At 40.2% G+C, this 19,225-nt stretch overlaps 1 protein-coding gene across 1 annotated transcript in view; it reads left to right on the top strand.

Annotated features, from left to right (window-relative positions):
- The first annotated feature begins 307 nt into the window (after window positions 1-307).
- Window positions 308-19,225, top strand: part of LOC139105527 (dipeptidase 1) — an 84,377-nt gene continuing 65,459 nt past the window's right edge. Inside the window, exons 1-2 of the mRNA XM_070661696.1 lie at window positions 308-537; window positions 4,662-4,970. Of these exons, the coding sequence (XP_070517797.1) occupies window positions 4,815-4,970 (156 nt within the window). The 5' untranslated portion in view covers window positions 308-537; window positions 4,662-4,814. The remainder of the gene's footprint in view (window positions 538-4,661; window positions 4,971-19,225) is intronic.

Here is a 19,225-nt window from a genome sequence, read left to right as displayed (position 1 = left end):
CCGAAATGGGCTAGAGAGATTCGATGCTCGCGAAGGGAAGGAGAGAACGCGAAGTATAGTGGCGTGGTGAGAATGGACCCCTGCGAGGAGGGCCGCGCGACAGAGACGAGGCTCGCCGAGGACGCGGATTCGATCGCGTATCGCGCACCACGCATTAGGATGCAGTGATCGGGGGAGGGTGGTGGTGGTGTGGTGCGAGGTCCGCGAGAGTGGACGACGACGATGCATCACGCTGGCGGTGCAGGCGGCGGCGGCGGCGGCGGCGGCGGCGGCGGCGGAGGAGGCGGGGGAGGCGGGGGTGGAGGCGGAGGTGCCGGTTACGGAAGCGGACCGCAGGAGCGCGTTCACCAGGCTCCGCGATCGGTCCAGCCCGATCTCAAGTGTCCCTACGAGACCTACCAGGCGCAAATCCCGGACTGCTGCGCGGCCGCGGTGGCGGCGCAGGACCCGTACCCACGCCCGCCCAGCGGCTACGACGCCAGGTGTTACGACGAGTGCCATCCCAGGACACCGTACCAAGAAGAGTCCTATCCTCAGGTATGAATTTCCCTACGTTTAATCTTTTTACGAGATCGATATACGGATTTTTGTTTCGTTTCTTTTTTTGTTGATTGTGAATAAAAGACATTAATACATCGAACTAAAAGCAGTGTAATAAAAAACTTTCGACCGGTATACAGGGTTGATTTGCTCTGGTGGTATTACTACATAGTTTTCTCCTAATCGCTTTAAAAATTCAAATAATGCAGTCTTTTTGTGCTCGAAATTACATTGCAGTTATATATGCAGTTATATCATGTTCTTGTGTATCCGTCAAGTTACACATAAACAAATGAAAAGTTTTAATGAAATAACCAGATAAAATTTAACTTTCGGAAACAGCTTTGAAACATATTCACGTAGTACGAATAAGCATGTCCCACTTGTACGTTTTCATTTGTAAATATATTTTTTTTTTTTATAAAAATGTTAAACCAGTATTAGAGTTCGATTTTATGTGTCGTTAGAAGTTAAAATTAATATCATATAATTTATCTTACTGCGATTAATATTAGCTGTGCGCAACGAACTTGAGTTATACAGAATGCCATTGTACAATTCGATGTCGATTGAATTTGATATCATCTTCAAGTGTGGGTATTACACGATAATTATCCAATAGAATCGAACGAATTCGTCGTTTTATAATGAAACCGCTCGAGCCTGGTATTTATGATTATCGAATGGCGAAAATTGAATTTGCCATTTCCGAAGAAATAGCTTAGTTAGCGTGGAAAGAGCGAACTTTAAGATCATCATGATTCAGCGAGCCGAAACAGATCGCTATTGATAATTTAAATTGCGAAAGTTTTTCATGCATAAAAATGTACTTTGTCTTTTATGCAATTACAATTTTCTAAGTAAAAAGCATATACAACAGAAAAGAAATCTACTTACGAAATATTCTGAAATCGAAGTTGAATATACAAAGCTGAAAGGGTAACGTGTTTCTAATCGCGGTAAGCTTATTCTTTTTTTTTTTTTGCCAACTCGACAGCGTTTATTAACGCGGTGCTAGTAGAAGAAAAGAGACGAGCTGGGTATTTATCTCCGTAAAATCTCGTCAGCGAGAGCGGCTCCTAATAGCCGCGCAGTCACGAGTTTCGCCTTTCCGCTTGCACAAATTTGGCGAAAGATCGCTTTAACTTCGCCGCGAGAATCTTCCAAGATCTATTACGGGTTTTCAGTATCCGAAAATTGATTCGACTCGGCACGCTTTAGCTATCCAAGTTTCGCTATAGGAGCATTAATTTGAACCATCGATTCGACAAGGATTGTTCCCGTCGCGAGGTCGCATTCTGCAAAATTGCTAAGACGGCATCGCATAGAGAATAAAATCGATAATATTGATCTGAATTAATAACCGCGCAAAATAGAATATGAATTAGTATTTTGCCTTCTAGACTGCGTATTTTTACCGTTGATGATTTATTTTCGATTATAATGGAATGTCAGAAAAATTGAAGGACAATATCGGCGCGATCGAAGCGTTGAATAAAGATGTGCCAAGTTGCGTCGATTTTCATCGTTTGAATTTAATTGTTCAGCGAGTCTTTACTTTTTATATGTCGGACGATACCGGTATTAATATTTATGAACAATTTTAAATATCGAATATGTAAAAAAAATGTCGATACTTGCGGTATTTGATATAAAAAAAAAGTAAAAGTATCGATATCCCATTAAATTTCACCGTCGCTAGCTGAGAGCCGCGTCGCCTGCGGACTACTGCAATTTCGCAAATGCATAACACGTATACAAAACGATCACGTGCCGATCATCTGTTCACCCTTCGATATTTTCTGCGAGACGATATCGCCGCAGATGGTCTCTCAAACGTGCACTTTCTCTATTTAATCAAGCTTCCGCATTATTTTTCTTGCGGCTAAAGAAAGAATCGACTAAAAGAAGTTTACCGCAATAAAATAAAGTTACGAAAAAAGTTTTACGTTTGAACAGAAACGCAGTTTAATTAAAAGTATTAATTTTTTCTTTTTTTTTTAATAAAAAAGAAAATATTTCCCAGAACAATCTCAGAATAATCTTGTTTGTCGCGCGAATAGATATCTCAGTCAATTCGTGTTTGAGTAAGAAATTGCGTGCGCAACGTGTTACACATTATTGCATTAGGTGTCACACGTTATTGCGTGTCTCGCGAGACTTGATGGAGTTTACAAAGCTTCGGAAGGAAGTGGCAAATGTTCAGGAATCGTCAAACTATCGATCGAACGTGCCGTTCGTGGCGTTATCCCGCGCTCGTGAAATCGCCGAGCAAAATACCAGAGCTGGCTCTCATGGTCTCTATCGTTCGAAATCGTATAGCGATGACGACGGAAATGTTACCGGGCGAATTTCAGGATCCTGCGCCGCGCCGCGGAGTGTATATGGTTTCGGCTTCAAAGATCGTACATACGTTCCGGTTATTTTAGCGATATCGATACTTTACTGTTACGGGAAGCCGTATTGGTGCCGGGTGTAAAGATAGCAACGATAGAAAGCTGCGCGATTCTCGTCGTACCGCGGTTCGTATCGAAGGACGATGCCAACATACCGCGGAATATGATAGCTCATAAGCCATCGTGTACCGCCGCTCGCAATCGTGGTAACTGCGAATGCACCGAAAGAATGAACAACAGATAAACACGACGAATAAAATATCCGTTTTTCGAGCTTTTCTTTTGCACCAGTCGCGAGACGTGTAATCCTTGACAGCTGTTTGTACGTACAAGAAATATTTAAAATAGTGATTTGCATAAAGATCTAACAGATATCTAATTTACAAATTTTTTTTGCATCGTAAATAAATAGCGAAAGAATCTTGACGATCAATCTATGTATAATATATTATTGAAGTATTACACAATAATTGGGAATTATCGTGTCACTCTTGTGCATAGTTTGCAAAATGGATTCTCGTACAATATATTGTTCTTATTATAGGTTAGATCTTTATTTTCCGTTGCTGTGTAATAAAGAAAGTATACGCGAATCGAAGCAAGTAATTCCACGTGTTACGCCAGAAAGATTTAATCCGCAGATGCAACTAGCACGTTATACACTCCCTTACGCAATTGCAATTCTTACGCCAACGCATTCCGCCTTTGTGCTGCATTAAGACGATTCTTTTCAAATTCTAAACGCTCGCGGTACGTCTCGAATATTAAATTTCTTCATATTCCGAGAAATTCTTGGCATGTCTGGTGGGCAAATCTCGTTTACGAAGATAGATTAATCAACCAAATTGCATCAAATATATGATACAGTAGAAACGTAAGCATATTTCAATTATAAAGATAATCAATTTTGTTTTATACTAATCAATCACATATTAGTGTTAAAAATTTTATAACTTAAGATAAATATTAATTTATAATTCATCATCTTAAAAAACAATTATAAATATAAATTTTTTTACTCAAAGTTATAATCATATATTATAATCAATTCTGAATGTTACTATTATTTTATGTCTCGTGCGCATTGTTCTTCGATATGACTCGATTTATAAAACATTTTCCGGACAATATTTCAATGAAAATAAAATTATTTACGAATCATCTTCAGTTGACATACTATACAGAGATGCCAATTAAAGTTTCTATCAAATATGTAGACAATACGTGCCATTTGTTCTAATCGATGTGTATAACAATATCCCAAACAACAAGCATAGAATTACATTTGACATTCTCATTACTCATCGTTAAACGAATCGTATTCGTGCAATTTCAAACGTGACGCGAGAGGAAAGTTTGCGAGTCATAGTCAACGAATTACACGTATGGAAAATAAAATTACGCGGCCATTAAAAATAATTTTATCAGACTTTACAACTAACTTTACCATTTGAATTTATAACTACATTTGCGAAGCACGATTTTAGTCCCTGCAAAAATTAAATGTTACACACATCTTGAGTTGAGAAAATATCTAAAGCGCAATTGGTTTATCATGCGTATTAATGTTCAATCGGAAAAAAGATTTCGTGAAAACAGTTTATTATTAGAGTTTCGATCAAAAAGAGTAATGTCGATTATGAACTGCTGAGCGCTAATTCTGACGCGGTCGAGGCGAAGATGGTAAATAATTTTTTAACAAAATAACCCTCCCGTTTCTTTCAGGATGTATCCTCGACGTTCCACCGGTCCCAGTCTAGACTGGGATACGAGGAACGTCCCCAGTCCCGGGTGGGATACGCCTCGGATTCCAGGTGCGCCAGCGGGCTCGGATACGACGACACCGGTGGGGGTTACCTGGATCAGAGTGACCCGAGAATGTATTGCACCGGCGGCTATTGCATGGGAGATACGATGATGGCGACGAGCAGAGGTGTATGTGGCGAGGAGGTCGAGCTCGACATGCGGAGGCACATTCAGGCATGCGCCTGCACATGCAACCACATGGGTTACGGGAATTACATGGACTATCAGGTGAGATAGAAATACACGCCCAGCGAAACATTAATTAGCCCCTAATTCCACGGGAAAAAAAAACCGGATTGTTTCGAGCGCACTGGCCAGAAGTACAACCAAAAGTACACTTGCGCTCGCTCAAGAATTCTCTATGTATATTTATCATAAACGCCACATGAATAGCTAATTGTAGAAATATTTATAAAGATATTTAATCGTGTCTTTATATATAGTTAATCTCTAATCCGCGGCGGCATCACTAAAAATGCGGTGACAATCACAATAAAAAGCCGGAGCTTTCTTATGAATTCAGCGTAATATCGCGCGTGTTATGCGAGGCGTGTGTATGCACGTTTGTCGCCGCGATGCGAGGCGATATTGCGTCTTGTCGAGGACGAGAGAAATCCCGCAAATGTTCCGTAATGAGAGAGAAAGAAAGAGCTAGCCTTCATAAATATAGAGGAAACCACTACATCCAAACGCGACGTATAATGATGAGATCCTGGATTTTCCTGTCGCGAATGACACAATATCATAACCGCGGATAGCGTCACTGAGACTGAATATTTTCTCTGTTTCATTTCAAATTTCGAAATTGCATATCTTCAAAAGCTTTAAGGGTGGAGACATATACATGTGTCATGCGAAAGAAGCTTTTTGTTTCTTTATGTGTTACTAGATGTACAATTCCGAAATCTAAAGTAAAATAATGTTTAACATCAGTGACTTTTTACCGTACGGAGAAGCGAATATACATATAATTGTCAATTTTCTTTTCTCTGTAAAATATCCATATATTTCGCGTCACCGTAGTAATCAACTACGTAACTTCCCATAAAACTAACAAAGCGATATTTGACGTGCAAATTCACTGTTTAAATTAATACTTAGTAATTTGCCATACCTACATAATTCCTTTTTTTTATTTAATTATTATTAACGTACACGTAAAATCGTAAATAATGTTTTTACGAAAATTCAAATTTATATTTTTTAAATGTAAATTTAATAAAAGACACTAACAGTTGCCATTATTATAATAATCTGCTTCGATAACGGCGAATCAGAAAATTCTTTCGAATTTTGCATTTACGGTAACTAGACTTCCGTCAAATTTATTCACCGCTCGAAGCGATTGCTTTAGGATTCAATCGTGTTCGCTATCCGCGCTGGCTCATTTCGTCACGATAAATATGTAATACGGATACACCGGCTCGTCGAATTATTACAATTCGCGCCAACTACCTGGTTATTCGTCGCAAGGAACTCTAGTCTTCCGCGCAGCTCTGTGTCCGGAATTGCTATCAGAGGTAATTCATCGTAGTCTGAAAAATTCACAAGCAGCTTCCTGCCTTGAGACTCAGTCTCGCTGTCTGCTGCTCCCGTTGGCGTTTCATCTTTTACGTGCGACCGAACTGTCCGTGAAATCTTTCCGCGGAGAGCCAGAGAATAGCGCGAACGCAGAGAAAAGAAGAACGAGGAGGGAGCCGGAGAGAAAGAAAGTAAAAGACGATGAAGAAACAGCCAGAAAGAAAACGCAACGTTCGTAGTTTCAAGCGGGTTTCTCGGCGGAGAGGAGCCGACCGCATTGCGCTTAAGCCTTTACGATTATGCGATAATATACGAGCCTCTACGAGGCGTCCATAAAGAATTCTTTCTCCGCAGACGAACGTGCGCTACATATGTTTCCGTGAGCGAGAAGATTCCGTGTTTCCTCCACCCGGGGTTGTTTCCCGTGAGGACACTAACATACGTCGGTGACAAATCTTTGGAAATCCAAGGATTGCGGATATTCGATGCAGTGGCGACTCTACCGAATATTTCGTTAAAAAAAACATCGAGGGGGCGTGCAAAAGTAACTATAATACAAGTGATATATCTATTGCCGTATTGCTATTCCGTGAATTTTTCAAATATTTTCCTAAATGCAACAATTTATTTATTTATCTATTTATCATCGTTACAAAAACATTGCGTTGAGAAAAAAATTGCGGACTCGCTCGGGAAAATACACGCGAGTACGCAAACTTTCACGGCGCGAGCTCGTTCGACCGGAACGTAGAGCGCGGTGAAAAAGGAACGGGAGAAAAGAGAAAAAGTGCGCGAGAAAAAGAGAGAGAGAGAGAGAAGAAAAATTCATTTTGAAATGGGCACTGCCTAACGGGGCCGGCGCGGCGCGTCGAACTTTAGAGCTCGCGCGTCCTGATTCGAACGATCCTGGCCAGTTGCCAGGGAATCGCGAAGGGACCGGAAGCGGCAAGGATGAATAAAAAAGCCGTACGCGGGCGTATCTATCATCGCGATACCTGTCAGAGCGCGGCAGTGTGCGTGCACGCGTGGGTGGAAGCTGGCGTTCGCGTGTAGAGCCGCAAAGCTACGCTCTTCGAAAATCATTTCCAGCGGACAGGTGGGGAGAATCCATTCTCAACGCGAGAAGGCACGCAGCAACAACGCCGACGAGTCGTTACCACTGCAGTGCGGCGAGTAAACTTCGTCGAGTGCATAGATTGTACACCCTACGCGGGCTTCCACGTAGCCGCGATGCGCGCGGCAGGAACATAGTTACTGTATAGCAAGGATACGCCAAGTATAACAGTTTCATAAACCCATCCTCCCCTACCTCCTCATTTGTCTGCATAGAAGAGCCGGAAAATACCGCATAAAAATAGCAACCGCAGACTCCTCTCCTCTCACGAATTGGTGGCTTCATTTAACTTATCAAGTTACGTCCATTAATAATTTGTTTTTCCCAAAATCAGTTTTGCATTAAATTCTTTTTATCATTTATATTCGCCAGTATATTGCAACGATAAAATAAACCTCGATAAATATAAGATCTGCAATTTATTCTTTTATTGTTATTTAATCAATTTAAGTTTCTCTTACTATCAATGAATAAACAAGTCAAGCCAAAATCAAAATTAGAAAAGCTAACTATTGAGCTATAAATGAGGTATTAATTCTGTCGCGCGAAAAAAAAGTTTTTAATTAAAACAGTAAATTTTAATATAATAATTTTGCGTGCATATCTAAGATTAGTTGAAACAGAGAATTTCATATAGGTATACATATGTAAGTATGTGGAAAACGAGCTAGCGTCGGACGTAATTTTTTTTATACCGTTGCAACGAAATTCAAAATATCAGTTTTGAATAGTTGAGATAAAACGGAAACTGGCAGTAATATAATTAAGATAATTAAAAAGTTTAAGAGACGGGCGAATGTGTAACTTCCTATACTACGTACATGTATACACATATATTGTATCGAATACGATCGCTTAGCTAAACGTACTTCTCTACATTCTGTGTCGTCGCGAATGTGGTAACACGTTAGATATATGGCCGAATAGTGGATCTCGACGTTCCGAGTGTGTTTGGGAATTAGGTAAAGGGATTCCATGGATTATATTCGGGAACTTCGAGCTCCTGGAGGATTTCAGACGGACCAAGGATCCTCGAGTTTCTCGAGACCACAAGTCAGGATAACAATGTCAAGGAAGAATCATTCCCCTCCAGCGCCATCGAGACGTGATAATCGTGGGAAAAAAAATTATTAGAGAAATTGAAAGTGGGCCTGACTCTCGACATAAAGCGCGCCCCGGATTTTACAATATGTAATCGCAACCGCGTATGACGATATAATTACATGCGACGCAATTATGTGGCGGTCCATTGTAACGACTTGGGAATGCATTAATTATTGCCGACCACCGAACAAATATCGTCAAACCGCTCGATATTAACTATCATCGTTCTCGAACGCACCATTGAATAACTCGTTAAATCACTACGTTGTTATCATTAATTATTAATGGCCGATAAAGTTGCCGAATGATAATGCAATAAGGTACGAAACATCAGAAAATACTCGAAGAAGGTGGGAATCAATTTCCACTCGGGTATAGTTAAAACGATATATTTATACATTTATAAATTTTGGCCAAACTTATCTATGTTACATTAGCGAAATAATTAGTTTCTCAGAAAGTTAGGGACGCCAGAGATTTCCGATGTAGGACATACCGAAACTCTGGATAATGAATGCAAATTGTGAGTCTTCGAAGTGCTCAACCTTCGTAAGTATGGCACTTTCATTAGCATACAACAGAATCGGTCTGTTTCGCCGTCGAGAGAAACGTGCGAGTCCAGTAAATTAGCAATAAAATAGAATTATATTGATTTAACATAATAACGACAGTAGGAAAATTGCAATATCTCGTAATAAGAACGACGACGAAATTATTTTCTCAATAACAACATAACTATTATTATTGAAATAAGATAGAAGTAGAACAAACGTAATACAATCGTCCTGATTCGTGTATCTTTCGTTTAGGTTTCGTCGTAAAAATTTTACGATAAGAAATTTTAATTTCCGTTAACGTGGTCGACATGGTACTCGAATATAAATAATGTGTGCATCGCAGTATTACTATCGGTCTTTTCATTTATGGAAAATTTTAACTTGTATTCGTCAAAAATGACAGATCAACATTTCTCGTTCTAGCAATATTTTTGTATTTTAAAATTAAACCAAACATTTGCCTCTTTTAAATAAATTGGTTTTTAATAACTTAAAAAAACAGCTTTTAAAAGAGTTAATAAATACATTGAATCTTTTATACAGACACCAAAAAAAAGAGCGGAATTATAATCTCGAGATGCCTCATACACACTCGTTAAAGTGTTGCATAATAGTATAATGTCACTACTGTTTACCGCTTCGTGTTTTCTCGGGAGAAAAAGTTGTCGTGCTGTTCTTGCGTTGTTAACTCTCGGGTCAACTTCGATCAAACATGCGGAAGTACGGAAAAATCCGATATCCGCTACGACGTTCAAACGCGGTAATCAGAAAATGTTACCTCAATGAACGTGCGTTCTAAATTTAGAAAAGAACACGATATTACACGCCTCTTCGCCGTCGAGGAGAGCGACCTACGATATTAGATCGCGCCTTAATTAGAAAAGGGAAAAGTGCAAACTACAAATGCAGAATATACTTATGCATTCTCTTTCTTTTACCGAGCAGAAAAGCTTTCCGTTATTACTCTGCAAGATATTCAGTTAGCAGAAATACATGACGTTGTATGAACCAACACAGACAGGCGGTTAGAACCTTAAAATATCACAGCCGTAACATCTCGTAGGCTAGTAGCATAAAGTATGAAAAGAGATGCACTTTTTCAGACGTGAAATAAAACGCGGAATGTAACTTAAAAATGTAATACGTAAGGTATATAAGTTTATAGAATTATACATATATGACTTGTGCACATAAGACAATTGCAAATCATTTTTCTCCTTTAATTTAAACGTCTCTTTTCTAAAATAAAAATTTTAATTTAAAGCTCTTTTTTATAACTCTTTTATATCGAAGATTCTTATAACAAAAGCTCAAAGTAACTTTCCGCTAAAGTAAAATATATACAAGGTATCGGATAAGGATTTTTGCTATTAATCTACACCTCTGAAGTTTAATTTATCTAAGCTAATAATTCCCGCGAGAGCTTGATATTCCTGGCAGCTCTAATATTCGCTCCATCGTATTAAGCGTTACAGGCACCATAGCAATTGCGAACGTTATATAACTCGAAATTCAAACTTTTACGATCCACCCTAGAACGTAAAAGAAATTATTCCGATCCCGTTCAGGTCACTGAACATTCGATGCGCCCTATCAAACTGTTCCGGCATACTTTCGCCGAAAACAACGACCGCGCTGGCAAAACGACGAATACGTTACCCTCTCGTGCGCGGAAATTAGAAAACAGCAAAGCGCCGCGGCGAAATCCATTTCTCGCTCTTCCCTCTTGCCTTCCTCAGACCTCTAACCGTCCCAACAACCCTCTTTCTTTCTTTCTACGCGAGTACCTCGAAGACGACCGAGGGGTTGCGCGCCTTTTGTTCGCATCCCCGGAAACGCTCTTCGACCGGCTCTTTCTCTTCTAACGTTCCCGTACCACCCTTGTCGTTTTTCACCCTCTAGCCGCCACCGGCGAGCTAAATATTTAGCTCGAAGGTGAAAAACTGAAGACGCCGCTTGACGGCGGAGAAGGAATTCTCGATCGAAGGAGATCGACAAGGGAGGGAAAGCGAGGCGGAAATAGTACAAGTTCAGCGACGGGCATTGTGGCGGCTAATCGAATTTTTCAAAACCGACGCTGTTACCGTCAGCCTAATTGAACGCGGCGTCGCCATTTTTGCCATTGGGTAACCGCGCACCTGGTCTGGACTATCCTCCTCCATTTCTCTCTTTCTAGCCTCTCGATGAAGCGTCTCCCTACCGCGCTTCGATCACCTTTTAATTGGATTACGGCCGCGCGTACAAACCGGAAAATACGGTCGCGCCGGGACGAAAACCGCTCTCTCGCGTGCGCAAGTGGCGAATTTAAGGGACTCCAATAACAGTAATTTGCAAATTCGTTATGGCAGAGCGACTCGGCAATAACGTTCTATTATCGCACCAGCGAACTGCACGCGCGAGCTTTTAGCATCGTTGCGACGCGGGCGAATAAAAGTGTAGAGGAAATTAAATTTCACCATGAACAATGTGTAGAAGGAAGCGCTCGGATATTAAATCTGAATATTCGGCTCGACATTTCTCTTAAAAGTTACACGTGTGCGAAGGCCAACTATACGTTTAAAATATCGCGACGCTTCGTCGCGAGACCAGTACAACTGCAAAGGATTAAAACGTCAGGAAATCGAGCCTATTTTTTTCCAAACGAGACAATAGAATGAAAAAGGTCGAGTGGGCGCGTATAATAGGGAAACATTAATGGAAAAATAAAGCGCACAAAAGGGAGAATCGCACAATTTACGACGTACTTGACTACAATATATTCTCATCGCTCACAGAAATATCCCTGTCACGAAAAATCTAACTGTATAGTAACTACATTTTATTTAAATATTTATGTAAAACTAGAAAAAACCATACGCACGCTACGCGCGCGCTATTTTTTAGGAGACTCTAATTTTAAATTATGAAAAAAAAAATAATGCGTCTTACCAGTCTGCATGAGCTTCAGCGGAGTTATAGTTTTGCCGTAACTGTAACATAAAATGCAAAATATTAATGTAGAGATGCTGGTATATCAATTAATAAAGTTAATAAAAAAAAGTAATTCTTTTTTTAATTAAAGATTTTGTTTTAAAAATGTATATTTACCAAAAAAGTTGCTCCGTCGATGCAGGATGCCTATCCGAGGCCTGCTCCTCCTCTCAGATGGGACGTGTCGAGTCATCCTTCCGCGCCGCGCACAAGTCACTCGCGAACACCCCGACCGTGAATTTACTCGCGAAAATTACTTAACACTATCGCGCGATATTTTTCGGCGCACCTGAAAAAAGAAAATCCTGAAAACAATTTACTGGCTTACCGATCTGCATGAGCGTCAGCGGAGTTGTAAAATTCTGCCGGTGACTGTAACATAAAAAGAAATACATTATGTAGACATATATATTAGTATACAAAATTAATTAAAAAAAAATTAAAGTTTTTATTTAATAAATATTTTATTAAAAAAATTTATTCTTACCTAAAAGTTGCTCCGCCGATGCAGAATGCCCCCCGGGCCTGCTCCTCCTCTCAGATGGGACGTGACGAGCCATCCTTCCGCGCACTAGACACACGCGAACACACACACACAAAATTTATCGTAAAAAAATCCGTCCGAACACTTAACGAAACTCCCGGAACGACCGACGAACCGGCTACGGTTCGTATAATTATGAAAGACGGCGGTGACGGCACTTTCGATGACGGCGATGAATGCAGCTGCGTTAATCTGTAACAAGAAATATATAATTTAATTATAGAGATGCTACAAATACTCAATTAAAAATAAAATTTTCCATTACGACAAGCTACGAGTTTTGTGTATCAAAAGAGTGATTCTTACCCTTGGCGTTGCTCCACTGATGCCACGATGCCTTTCCGAGGCCTCTTCCTCCTCTCAGAATATCAGACTTCCTTATTAAAGTGTCCAGCTTCCTTTCAAAGACTCTGACTTTCGTCATCGCGCTGCGTCACCTGCTACAAAAGCCCGGATAATTAATTACAATTATCTGTATAACACTGCACCTCAAAGAATCATGATCGTATATATAAGGATATAACTTACTTATACAGACAACGTGGCTGTCGCGTACATGCGTAGCGTGGCTCTTGTGCACAAGCACGTGCGTCTCGTTCGACCGCTGGAGAAGGACAGAGAGAGTGGGAGAAGCTCGCGCGCGGCACGTACGCCGCTCACCTTCCCTCCACCCCGCCTCCCCCGCCTACCTATCCGTCTCTTTCTCTCTCCTTTTCTCACCTCTATACAATTCATATTGAACTAATTCAGACGTGACACTAATTTTTTACATATAGAATTATTTAAAAAAAATAGTTAATCTACCAAAAAGGAACAAACAGAAATTTGGTAGTCTTTAAATATTGCAGCAACTGGCTTGCGAAATATCTTGGGATTTTTAATATTTAATATCGACAAATATAAATCGACAAATAATATCTATTGCTATAATTTGCAAATACGAGCAAATACGAGCAAAAGAGAAAAACGGAGAGTTTTGATATATTTTTACAATGTTATTTCGGAAGACAAGATTCAAGGAAACACAATAAATTTTGTGATTTTAATACTATTCTCGTCATTTCGTTTCCAAATTTCTGAAAACTCGTGCAAATTTACGTGCAAATTTACAAGGTACGCAACAGTAAAAGCACATCGCCGCATAGAACCATCGATCGTAAAATTTTTTAAGTTTCAAAGCTTCTAAAATTTTAAACCTTTTTATTTTTTTCCTGCGCAAATCACGATCCCGTGCAGGTTATCCCGTTAATCGAAAATCCTCGCAGGACCGATGTGGTCTCGGTAGTTTTTTCCTTCTCTTGCACCTGTTGCCAACGAAATCGCTTTACCCGGTTGATCGGCGGGAAGAAAAAGGCGTTATTTATTTAATGGCCTCAACCAGCATCCAAATCAATCCCCTCATTTGCGAAGGTTACAGTACGAATTAGGAACTCCGGTTTAAATAAGGCGCACAGACACACGCGATAGCTAAAATCCTAACTTTTTAATTAAACGAAAAAAAAACAGATTTTTAATTTATTTGTTAATGGATTGCCGTAATGAACATTAATTAACTCTCTAAAGTTACGTTAAAGATAATTTCGTGCTTCTACCGTCTGAATTAAATATGAGACCGTGTTAAATCAATGTAAAAAGATCTGTAAACATTTTTGCGGAATTGAAATCGCGGAGGCACGCCAAGTAGTTACGAACCATCACGGTCAGACAGTTTCGTGTATCCTACATCGTTGCTGAAAATGATGAACTTAATTCGCCGACTGTTAATTCCCGTCGTACACAAACTTAGCATATGTATAGCACATAAATGTCCGATGATACTCTCAGCAACATAAGTTGTAACACCATATTGTTCTCCGCAATTTATGCCGGGTATCCTATTGGTCAAGACGTTTATATGCTACGCTTGTAGTCCTATGCAAATTTGCACGGATAGGGCTTTACCCTTGCATATTTTGGCAGACGTACAATCATGCGTCATGTAGGAAAACATCCCACTAACTCATATCTATGTTCACTTATATATATTAGCTTTTAATTTTAGTGGATCAATAAAATATATAAATAACAGCAGAGATACATCGCTAAAATTAACTTTTTCCCCGGCAACTGCGGTTGCCACAAATAACATTGTATTTTGTAATTTTTGAATGCAAAATAAATCATAATTTTTTTTTTTTCTCTTTGTAAAATATTTTCAATTAATATGTCTAAAACCAGGCTGAATAAATATGCTTTTATAATCTTGTTTGCCTCGATATTTCCAAATCTATAAACCAATTTCAATCCTTGGCAAATTAATCAAGTTTCGTTAAAGCGAGAAAAGGATTTACAACGATTTCGAAACTATTGTTGAAGCTTTAGGATTGTCACGAGATCAGACGGGCAGCATTCGTTCCGATGAAAACGCTCTAAAGAGGAACGAGATGGAGGAAGAGAAACGCGAGGGAATATACGTAAAAAGGAAACAATCGGAGGGAAACGTGAGGACAAAGCACCGAGAATAATTTATCACGCTCCTGCCACGGTCGGGACCGACATGGAAAAAGCTGCATGTGATAACATAACACCGGAATTAGAGCCGTGATGATTAAGCGCGCCGGCGCATCATCGACGTAAGAATGCGGTAATAAGAAACGATGCGAAAGATATTCTCGTCTATTTCCCCTCGCAGCTAGCGGATAAGCGGCAAGTGAATCGGGTGACTGTTGAACGACGACGAGTGAATAAAGATTATTTTTAACAAGTGCCCTCGACAGAGCCTGAGCTAAGAAAACGCGATGCAATTGAGAGAGATGACACGTCTCGTTCTTGTTTCTTATGAATGTCTGACGGAGTAACCTGTTCACCAAGACGTCGTAATTTCACATTGCACGCCGTAACAGCGTCCGCCCGCGTAACAGTGTTTACACAAGGGATGTGGTTTCAGAGCTTACACCGCCGTAGGGATGTTATTCACATTTGTCCATTAAGATTATGTCACGCGTTGTTTACTACCACGAGGACAGTTACTCGCGTTGCTAAAGTGAGAACGGCAAATCGCTGGAAATTCAGACGGATCCGGCGTTTATCGTTTGCCGCCGAGCCCGTATCGTATCACGCGTTGGAAATTAAGATTGTATTGTGATAGCACACTGGAAATTGGCGTTCGACCGAGAGACGAGAGAGCAAAGCTAAGTCCTATTGATCATGTCCCAATCTCCAATTGCATAATTGCAATGCAATCTCAACCTCCAATTCGGAGTCTGATGCGGGCTTTGCAGCAACGGTCCTTCTGGTCATTTAAGATGTCACCGGTGGCCATATGGACATGACCAATGACTGCTAGGCATCCCGGAAATCCTAGTAATCACGACGCTCGTCCCTATGATTACTGACATCTTAGATGACTGAGCGAGATCAACGCGGTTAACGGTAGTAGATGGTTAACTTCGGTCACGATAATTATAGAAACTGCATCGCATTTAACAGTCGCATGTCAATAAAAGTATAGCTCCCAACTAAATTCGATAAAATATTCGATAATATCAATGATTATTACCGCAGCAACATATATGTATGTCTCTTGGATGCTCAAGCGAGCGTACTTAATAAATTAATAAAATAATCGGTTCAATATTCCTATTACGGCCGATATCGGGCGTATTTTTTATCAAGAGTTTGATACGAAAACGAATTTGACCGAGCCAAAGGGACGTTTCCCGTTTTAAACCGTGCGCGATTTCTATTCCTAAAATTCCCGGCGGGCTCGACGATGCGAGAAGCGAGCGAGCGCACGAGGTTGCCTGTCGACGACGATTTTATCCTATTGATTTCGCGCGCGGAGGTTTCCCAGGCCGGAGGAGAAGAGTACGACCGAGATGAAGGACCTTGACATCAATATCGGGCACAACAGGCTACCCCCGGGACCCCGTCGGCGCGGCGCGGCGCGGCGGCGCCGCAACCCGCGCGCGCGGCTGTCCGTTTCATCCCTCCGCACCATCTTTCTCTTCTCCACCCCCGTTCTCGACGACGGCAACCACCATGTGATGGAATCGCGTCGAAGGCTGCAGAGGCTGAAGCAGCTCGGTGTCGCTCGGCGCCGCTCGTACACGCTCGTTCGCCAATCCAGAACGGCTTCCAGAGAAACATCTGGCCCGGACGGCCGGACGTAAGTTACTGGCGTAATATGGCGCGGAGCCGTGAAATATTCCCGCTCGAAGCGCTCGCCTCCGACGACGTATATTTAAATAATTACTTCCTCACCCCCTCGTATGGCGCGTATGCCACCCTTCGCGCGCCCTCTCGGTCGTAATTCCTTACGTGATATTCGCCTCTGCTCTCGGGCCTCTCGCCCCCGTACGATTCCCCGCGTCAAAAGGACTCGGGGAAAAATTAAAATTCCGTCCAGAAAAGGCGCAGCGGCGAACCACCCCGATGGGAATGCTTTCCCGCAGGAACGCGCGGTACCGGTATGTCGACTCTTGCTATTTGTCACGTAAGGAGTGTCGGGAAATAATCTGTTTTCCAAAAGTGATAAAATGTTACGAATTTTCGTAAAAAATTTTCTCCTAAAACAGACCATCTTAACGAACAGCTTTAATAAACTAAACTTTCCGGTGTACCCAACTAATGGCTGCGAAAAGAGTTAATATCAAAAATATAAGTTTCTGCTAACATTGATTTTTCACGTACAATACACACACACGTAGTTCTCGTTAAAAATATCCTTATCTTATGATAAATTTATCAAGAGCTATTATTCAGACCTCTCGAAACGTTGTAGAATATTTATTTTCCCGTACATGTTTATATTCATAGGTTTTAAAAAAATATCTTTCCATTACAGTTTTTTTTTTTTTTCTTGTTCCTTTATAGGTACACGTGAATAGTAATTTCTATTCCCATAAACCAGAGGCATCAAATAATATATTTTTCGTCCTAAATGCCCGCGGCTTCCCAAGAATTTTAGAGTTAATACTTATATCCGGGTAAAATCCGGATACAGGAATATCGCGTGAGAGGTAGTCGCGCGAAGGAAGAGTCGGGGTATCCGGAGGGTGAAACTTTATTGCGCGTAAGCTTAAATCGATCAGTAAAGTGGCCGCGCGCGCTCAATCGCTATCAGAGCCTCAGGCATGAATTTGATGCATGCCCGTGGATACGTACGCCAAGAGTGGCTGTACCGAATCATGATCAAACACACCTCATTAACCGTACGTTTACCGATCCAGGTAAATTCAAAGCGGTGCACTCGGTCGCGATGCTGATCTGCATTGCACACGCCGCGCCGTACTGTGGTATTTCAAGCGCCGCGGGTTATAATAACGCAGTGATGTCGGAGAGAAGTCGCGCGTCGTAACGCCATTAGGAGAATCAATCTGCTCTTGCGGCTCTTTGAAACCCGTGAGTTCTCTAGGGAATACATTATCGCCGGGTCGAAAACGTTTGACCTTGTTTCCGTTTGCTGGTTCAGCGCCTAGATCGATTGACGGAGTTAAAATACTTACGCCGCAGATTTTTCCGATTTGACAATGACCCATTCTTAATTTTCAAGTTGAAAGAGAGAAACTGAAAAAAAAAAAATAAATTTAAGTGTTAATTTACCGTTTAAAATTTTTCATGGATAACGCTAAATAAAATAAGTCTGGGAAGGGTACGCGATCGATACATATTTTACGTCAGATATCAGATATATCGGATTCTAATTAATTATGATTCAGATTTCACAAAGAAAAAGACAAAGATCGGAAATAAACATTTTTCTTTCGCCGAGTTGCTGTCGCTTTAAATTCAACTGTCAATATTATTAACATTCGCAAAAAAATTTGTCTTTTATCGATTTCATAATACTTTCGTAGTTTTTTATATGAATTTATTCTTAAACTTAATTTATTCTTACAGATACTTAATTTATTCATACGACAACTTATAAAAAAAAAAAAAAAAAAACAATCTGAAATTAAATATTTAAGAATCAATAATTATGGATTTCATTATAGTACGTAGGTTCGTTCAATTCATTGAGTTTCTTGTTACAAGTAAAATTCACGTTCGACGAATTTGATAGATGTTTGATAGGCGAATGTATTTGTGCGACATTAAACGAAATTTACTTGGCTGTGCCATCCGAGAGCGATGTTTAGTCAGGATGGTAATTCGGAGTCAGTGCACGCCGCGAAATTATAGTCGATGTAATGCCGTTCCGTAATATCGAATCGCGCACATGGCCATATTCCGCCGTCGTCATTATTACCGTCGTTGTTCAATGCATTTTCATATGCAAATTACAGCGGAGTTTAATCAGTCGTCAAAATATATTATTCGCTCACAAGACACTTAATACTCGTGATAGCTACAATAATTCCATTAATATCTTTCACTGCACCGTTTGCGATAACATATTTTCTAAATGCGAATTCACGGACCAGCGAACACAGCATTAATAATTATTTTACATAATTGTTCTAAACTAGACAATGCAATTTCCAATATAATTTTCTATGTCATAATAATTTTATCTAAATACGTAGAATATTACAATCAAAAATTAAAATTAAAATATGCTTTATGAAATTAGTTTCAACAAATATCTTTTAAAGCATTTAAATAGTTTTTTTTTATCTACGTATATTTTACTTTGAGCTTAGATTTGTTTAGTTAATAAATGTTTAACAAAAGAAATTAAATCGTATAA

This window comes from Cardiocondyla obscurior, linkage group LG09 (genome assembly GCF_019399895.1).
Source record: "Cardiocondyla obscurior isolate alpha-2009 linkage group LG09, Cobs3.1, whole genome shotgun sequence".
Taxonomy (NCBI): Eukaryota; Metazoa; Arthropoda; class Insecta; order Hymenoptera; family Formicidae; genus Cardiocondyla; species Cardiocondyla obscurior.
The sequence above is the reverse complement of the archived record's forward strand: the minus strand, read 5'-3'. Positions and strand labels throughout refer to the sequence as shown.